Consider the following 7,990-nt stretch of genomic DNA (forward strand, 5'->3'; position numbering starts at 1 on the left):
GAACCCAAAATCTCTGTAAATGTTCATTAAAACTAATAAAATTTAATAATAATTTTTTTAAAAAAAAGAACTCCCAGTTCTATACCAACAACTACATCACTATCATATCCTGAAAGATAATTTTAACAGTATCTATGGATTCTCAGCATGGTACTGCTGACTTCTCTAAAGAAAACAGCAAACAGCATCTTCTCCAGACCTTTCTTAAAATGCTAAGTTCACATCCTCCTAACTTGTTTTCAGGGAAGAAAACAAAGACTTGTTTTATTCTTAAAATGGTTTAGGGAAAAAAATAAAGCAATTTCATAAACACAGTGATTCAAAGCAAGAACTAAAAAAAAAAAAAAGGAAAAGGGTTAAAAACTAGGATCAGAAACATTCTCACCAGTCACAACGCTTTCTACACACAGACTTCTTTAAAATCTAATATGCAATTCCCTGTCTTTTAGGCAGAACCATTTGTCTGAATATAAAGAGGATAGCAACTTAAAATCACTCTCGGGTTTGGATTCCTTATTAAGTAAAATGTAATCTCAAAGGTTGATTCCAGTGTCAAAACAACGGTGTCTCCTAAAATAATAGGTAATGGCACAGAGTTTAGTCCAGTAGATTGCTTAAAGAAATAGCACGAGTTCAGTAAATCTACTCACCAGATGAACCTGGCAGACCCTGTTGCCAAGGGTCTTCCTTCAAAGCTTTCCTAGAGGTGGTCTTGCCCGAGTATCTTTTGTCCGTGTCCAATAGGGAGGTTGAAGCCAGTTTTCTAATGCTACCCACCGCCTGGAAATCACCTTGCCCATCTTCCCCTTCATCAAACCTGTCAATCACTTTGGCAGCAGTGGCTGTGGGGGAAGGTGAAAAGTGATCAGAATCTCCAGGTTACAAGGCACTTTGATGACAACCCTAGTCAATACTTTGCTTCATTTGACACTTGAATGGCCTCAACACAATCCTAACTTCCAAGCACAGGGAGCTCATTAATTCCCAAAATAAACTGTTGACTTTACTGCCATATCTGAACAAAAAGCCGACTCAATAGTTGTATTTCTATGCCTTCAATCATACAAAATTCGGCTAATTCCTCGCTGAACAGCTCCAGTTCCTTAATGTTCCTAAAACACGGTCCTAAAGCACTCACATATATTCTCTCCTTAGTCTCCCTTCCTCACACTTCCAACTAAAGCTGGGTTACCCTCTCAGCTGGACCCTGAACATGGGTTTACAAGCAGTGGTACGCTTCAGCCCTTTAGCAAGTATGCTGAGGCCTAAAGAGAGTAGCACCAAAGAATTCTAATTCTTTCTTCACATAATTTCTTAGGGACAGCTAGTGAGAAAAATGATGAAAATTCCTTCTCCTCATTTCTAATGCAACACCAGTAAGGGAATCCTGAAAAGACAACTTCCAAATTCCAACCAGCTACCAGACTCCAGCGCCCCCAAGAGCCGTCAACCCCAAAGTGGCTCCTTGGCCTGAGACCCCCGGATGCCCACTACAGCACCAAACAGATGTCAGGAAAGGGCCGAAACACCCTCCCGAGGCCGGGAGTAACCACCACGCGTGGCAGCTTCCTTCCGCACTAAGGGAGAAGGGGAGCCAGCTGGCACCAAGGCCAGGTCCCCACGATCCGAACGCGGACCTGGGGCTCGCACAGGACGGGCCCACCGCTCCGCACGTGGCCTGGCCCAGTCTCAGTCCTCACCCTCCTCCGGGTCCGCTTCGGGATCAGTCTCGCGCGGCCGCGGGTTCAACAACTGTTCTAGCTGCAGCGCCAAGGGCGGTGGCCCCGCCATCTTCACCAGTTCTCAATAAGGGTCGCGCACGAGAATCTGCAGTCCAGGCCCGGCCTGACGTTCTCTCCCCACCAGGTCTTCTCGCCCAGAGACCCCACGACACAGCCAGGGACCAAGTAGCTGCAGGCGAACAACTCCGGCCCGGCAACTTCCGGGAGCCGTGCGGGGGGGCGGGGCTTACGCGTCACTGGGAGCGTTGCTAGGAAGAAGGCGGAAGACTGAAAGGCTGGTGGGATGGGCGGGCTCGTGTGCGCATGCGCATTTGTCCAAGGGGTGTGTTGGGTGGTACGGGAGCGCGCAAGGGCACGTGGCCATCACCAGCTCAGAGTAGAAAGCGAGGGGCGCGCGGCCGACATCTCCTTAGTACAAAACTATGCGATCACATTGTGCGAGATTCACTTAAAAATAAAATATAAAAAAATAAAATAAGGTGTAATGTAGCTATGAATGGCCCATAATGGTTCATTTGGGAAGAAGGAGGGAGTCAGAGCTCAGGCTGCCAAAGCATGTCTGTTATTTGGCAGTTTGGAGGCTTCTGGGATTTAGGTATATGCCTCTTGGGGAATAGCTAATGTTTGAGAATCCTATGTCTTGGCCCCAGCAGTCAGGAAATCAAAAGACGAATTGCACTGGGAAAAACTGCTGTCAGAGATCTCTCCAAAGTACTGAGAATCAACAATGTCAGTCTCAAGTCCTCCTGATCCGGGCCATTCCAAGTCTTCGAAATTATTTTCTATGCATCAGAGAGATGGACAATGACTAAGGATGACAGAAGAAGAATTGATGCCTTTGAATTGGGGTGCTGGAGAAGAGTCTTGAATATACCATGGACTTCCAAGGAGGGAAAAAATAGGTCTTGGAGAGGGTGAAAGTGAAACCAAGGTTCTCCTTGGAAGCTAGGATTTTGAAGTTCCATCTCACATTCTTTGGGCACGTGGCGAGGTGGAACTGACCGGTCCTTGGAGAAGGACATCATGCTTGGAAGGGTGACGGGACAACGCAAGAGAGGAAGACCCTAGATGAGATGGATTGATATAGTAACTGGGGCACTGGGGATAGGTGTGTCGAAGTTGGTGAGACTGGCTCAGGACATGGAAGGGGTTCAGAGCTGTTGTAGATAGGGTCGCTATGAGTTGCAGGCGATTCAACAGCACATAGCAACAACAATAATATGTCAGACCTGAATATTTTGATTGTGTGAAAGACTACTGGAACCTTTGATTAAGAATTACAAAGACTTTATATGGGGATCTCTGGTGGCCTGGTGATAAGGAGCCGTTCTAATCCACCAGCTGCTTGGTGGAAGAAAGATGAGCAATATACTGTCTCTGAAAACCTACTAGAAGGTCAGTTATGAGTAGGCTCCAAGTCCACAGCAATGACCAAAACCACAGGACTTTATATTAACTAAAGTAGAGGGTCAGTGGGAAGTAGGAAGACCCTCAGGAGCTGGGTTGACATAGTTGTTGCAATAGGATGGCACAGGATGTAGTGATTTTTTTTTCCCTGTTATACGTAGAGTGGTTATGAGTTGAAACCAACTCGTTGAACCCACTAATAACAACAACATGGCTGTGCATATTTTTTAAAATGTTTCTGTAGCATCTCTGTAACTATAGAGTTTTCTGAGCAGTAGGAAGGAAAGGGAGTGAGGATTATTACTTTTAACACATACCACTGAGTACTGATGTCTTTGTTGCATAAAATGAGATGTTCAGACACCTGAAACTAGTATACAAAGGCAGGAAAACTCGGGTCTGCCATTAGAGGGGCACATGTAGACTGGAAATATAAAGACCTAATAGGATAAATTTAATTGCATCCAGGCACACATAAAGATAAAATCCCTTTCCATTTGCTCTCCTACATCAAACATTCCCTGACTGCCCACTATGTGGCAGGCACTGCTAGGTGAGATACAAAGATGAGCAGGTTAGATTTGTGCTGATGGTGAGCAGCCTTGAGGACAATCATGTAAAAAGAAACTGCAATCATGAATGACAAGAAGTGCGTGTAAGTGCTCTTTCCAGCCACTCTATGTTAGAGGTCACCTGTGAGCACCTAGAAACCCCTAACCAGATATAACCGCAAAAGGATCCAGAGATCCTAGTGGTGCACTGTGGCAGTGCCCCTTTTTTTGATTCGTCCCAAGCCAGTTAGATCCTACAGCTGAACAGCCTGGGGAATCATCAACTCTTCAGTGTCTCCTATGTAATTCAAGGGATATGAAGGCCCTTGTCTTCCTACGCCCTTAATGTCAAGAATAACTAGAGTCCAATTCCTTAGTGTGTTCTGTTCCATGTCCCCATCCTGAAGAATAAAGACTGGGACAGGGGCACCCAAGGCAGGGTACTTGGTCCAGGAAAACTTGCTTTTTAACAGTCACCAGAGAACTCAGGTGAGAATAGTCTTTCTTCATCTGTGGGTGTATGTGTGTTGTTTCTTTTAACTTCTCCCAGCTCCTGGAATTCTGGTACTTCCAGGTCCTCTAGAGCAGTAGGGTACTCACTAGGCTACAACAGCCAGCATCCCCCATGTGCTTCAAAGAGCAAACATGTTTCTCTCACCCTGTATTTAGGAAACTATCTCTTCCAAATTAATTGAGGACATTGATAAAACTAGAAATCTGGCGTTAGAGAAAAGAGGAGGGGGAGGAGAGGCAAGGGCAGAGGCCACCTCTGAGTTATCACGCAAACAAGTCACTGAACCTGAGCTGGGCGCATACCAGAAAGGAATGCAGCACAGCTCCTCACCTACTTTCCCTTCTCTGTCCTGGTCCCTGCTGACGCCTTTTTTTAGGAAGGAATCAAGATCATTCCACTCCTGTCTCTTGCAATCCAAAATATCTCCCCTCTTTTCCTACTTTATAGAAATAGTAGGAAGGAGACTCTAGGAGATTAAGGGGAGGAAAAAGGGATCTAAGAAGAATTTAAGAACTTAACATGCATCTGGAGGGCAGTTGAAGCACAGGGCAGGAACTAAATAATCTCCCGAATGCTTTTTCTAGGACCTTTCACCTATCAATGTTCTAGCTTCTTGAGATTCGGAGGAGGGATATGCATGGGCATGGGATTATGAGAGGGGGATTTCAGAAGACTGACTGCTCTTGCAAAAGATAGTTCCACCTCTGCCCCAGACAGGAGGCAGATGACATTAAAGGGGAATGCTTCTCCAAATAAGCAGCCAGAGAAGGCAGGAGGTCTATCTCCTGGCTCACAATTATTCTGCCTACTGCCCAAAGACTACTGTGACAGGAGGGTGTAAGAGTAGCAGAGGATGGGGGAGAGGTGATAGAACCCTTTATTTATTTAGTTTATCCCAATAAACTAACTGATCGCCTGACTAGGGGTTCCAGGAGTTTGAGGAGACCTGGTTTAGACCTGCTTCTCTTCTCAAAGCCATGTCTGTCCTGGCTCTTCACTCACACTCCAAACCAGCTTGGGTGGGTGAGCTGGGATCCCTTGCCCACGCAGATGGCGGCTCCCCGCCTCTGGGCCCCGGAGAGCAGGTGACAGGAGGCAGAAGAGAGGCGACTTTAAGATGGCTGCAAGGAGAAACCCAACTGCCAGGCTACAGAGGAGGCTGCCCTCCTGAGCAGGAGGGGACCACGGTCTAGTCCTCTTGCCTGTGGTGGGAACTCCCAACCCTAAATGGGGCGAGGGCAGTGCGGCCCTGGCCCTAGATGGACATGATGCGAAGGGACAGACTCTGCCATTCCCAGGCTTCCTCTGGCCTGAATTTGACTGCTGAGTGTGGCCACCTGTTTGGGTATTCGCCTGGGTTCAGGATACCGAAAGAAAGAGAATGGCTGCCATGGCCTTAGAGTTAAAGAGGAGAATGGAGTTCCCACTGTGGTCTCTCACTCCAAAACGTGCTTTTTACAAGCATCCGATGCCACAATAAAGCTGCTAAATAATTCAGCAGCCCTGATAGGAAAATGCAGCTTTCCCAATGAGCTTACTAGGTTCCGTTAAATGAATGTCTTGAAAAAGCGAGGAGGACTCTGGAATGATTAAGTTGGCTATGATTTCATGTATATAAATGCTAAAAGAAGGAAAAAAACAGCCTATCCAGTGATTGCAAATATAGCAAGTTAAAAAAAAAAAAAGAGCTACTCACAGAGCTAGGAATTTCAAGTCTTCCTCACATTTAATAAATTTCGATTTTTAAAAACATACTGCCCTTCCTGATAGATTCTCCCTTATTAGATAAACAGTCATATGGATGAAGGAAAATATTGCTTCTTTTAAAGTCTTTTCAGCAGGAAAGATAAACCTTGGTTCTTAACAAAATATGAAAACAGCACTAGAAATTACATACCATTTATTGTGAAAACTTTTGATTTTTTTAAAAGAAGAAAAATAGGTGATATGGATGAGAAATTCTGAAAACTAATAGTATCTGATATTAAAACACACAATAGATCCCTGCATGCCTATTTCACAGTAGATAAAATATTTAAATTCCCTCCATATCTAATGAAAGCTTGGCAGGGGTTGAACTACTTCTCAGAACCAATGGGTAACTCGAAGCTGAAATTTTATTTCTATATTGGTGATTTTTCCCTCTCATCTTCCAGAGAAGCTTAATATGTATCTCATGCCAGGCAAAATATTTTTCCTTCTAGGGAACTTCAAATGTAACAAATAGTATAAAACAATGATTTCCTATCAGCTCTGTGAAAGGGATTAAAGTATTTCCTCTTTAGCTGTACTGTACATTCATTTTACATTATCTTTCAAACCACCAAATTAGAAAGCAGGATTATCTGTGGGAAATGAATTGAAACTGAAAAGGATCACCTCTAACTATGTACTTGCAGGTTGACATTCACAAGCCCAGTTTTGCTTGGAAAGAGGAGCAGGGAGAAGAGAATTCACACAGGACCTTGTGCCTAATCACAAACTGGACCACTCCTTTTTTTAGCCCTGGATTTGATTTCTATTCGAATTCTGTATTAACTTATCAGCAAACATCTCTTCAACTGTATCAGTTAAATCCACTGAATGCAAATCTGGAGTTAATAACAGCAGGAAACCACAGAGTAAAGCTTGACTGGCGTAAGCAAGGGGGTTCAGACAGAGCCAAGGCAAAAAACCGATGCATCATCCCAATCCTGCCTTCCTCTTTCTTCTGGCTTCCAGTTACCATTAAGTATCTCCTCTAGTTGTTGAAAGAGGGGAAAAAAAAAGAAGAAGAAAAAAGAAAAAAAAAAACACCCAAAAAAACCACACTGGATTATCTAAACATCAGATTTTCTAGTTTTATTAAAAACTCACAAATTTATTCAACATGTTTTCTTTCATACAGTGAATGGTCTAATATGCACTGGAGGTCACACAAGCTTAGGTTTTATTAGAACAATAAAAGACATATGAGAAATTTAATATATAAAGAAAAAAGTAGCAGCTGTCGACTGCATATTTGACCATAAAATTTAAATATTTTGGACTTTTATTTTAAAGACACAAAAATAAAACCTGTGTGGGTCTCTATAAGTCATATTAACAATTCCATGAATGTTCAACAGGACTAAAAATTAGCAAAGATGGTTGTTTTGTTTTTAATCTTGTAACACTTTAAAAAACAACCCAACAAAACAACAAACCCAAACACTTTTTTAGGTTGCTGGTGCCAGGCACCTTTACAGCACTTGTGCTATATTTATTGTATTTGGCAACTGTCTGAATATTATGTTTTCTCTTTGCCTCCTGTAAACACCACCTTTTTACATACTAGCACAGTGAGCCGCAAGCCCGGGAAATCTGTCAGAACAACAGGGGGGAAAAAGAAAGAAAGAAAGAATTTTGGTTGATTGCTCAAAACGTTTTGTTCTCCAACAAGAGGTTTCAAAAACAGGATATCTTAGTAAAACACTGAACTCCTGAATTTAACATTATACGTAAACAGTTGACTGCTTTTAGTTCAATAGTCTTTTTTTTTTTTTTTTTACTTTTCTTGTGTGAAGGTAGAATACTTCTCATGTACGGCTAATATTCAAGTCATTTTTAGTCAGAGGTCTGGCTGGAAACCATTTCTAAGTGTGTCTGTGGTGGAACTGTGTGTGTGTGTGTGTGTGTGTGTGTGTGTGTAGTTTTGCCAAGGTAGAAGAGTTGATACTGAGGGCTTTCTTTACATTTAGAATTTTGCAATTTTGGCAAAAACAAAAAACCAAAAAACCCAGATAGACAAAATATAT

The 7,990-nt window shown here is 43.1% G+C and overlaps 1 protein-coding gene across 1 annotated transcript in view; it reads right to left on the reverse strand.

Annotated features, from left to right (window-relative positions):
• The window catches only part of AATF (apoptosis antagonizing transcription factor), a 130,457-nt gene extending 128,666 nt beyond the window's left edge, over positions 1-1,791 (reverse strand). Inside the window, exons 1-2 of the mRNA XM_006881668.1 lie at positions 1,701-1,791; positions 651-842 (exon numbers count right to left, since the gene is read on the reverse strand). Coding sequence (XP_006881730.1) covers positions 651-842; positions 1,701-1,791 — 283 coding nt within the window. The remainder of the gene's footprint in view (positions 1-650; positions 843-1,700) is intronic.
• Between the last annotated feature and the right edge of the window lie 6,199 nt (positions 1,792-7,990).

The sequence above is a fragment of the Elephantulus edwardii genome, unplaced genomic scaffold (genome assembly GCF_000299155.1).
Source record: "Elephantulus edwardii isolate Elephantulus edwardi_28Jun2011 unplaced genomic scaffold, EleEdw1.0 scaffold00015, whole genome shotgun sequence".
NCBI classification, from domain to species: Eukaryota; Metazoa; Chordata; class Mammalia; order Macroscelidea; family Macroscelididae; genus Elephantulus; species Elephantulus edwardii.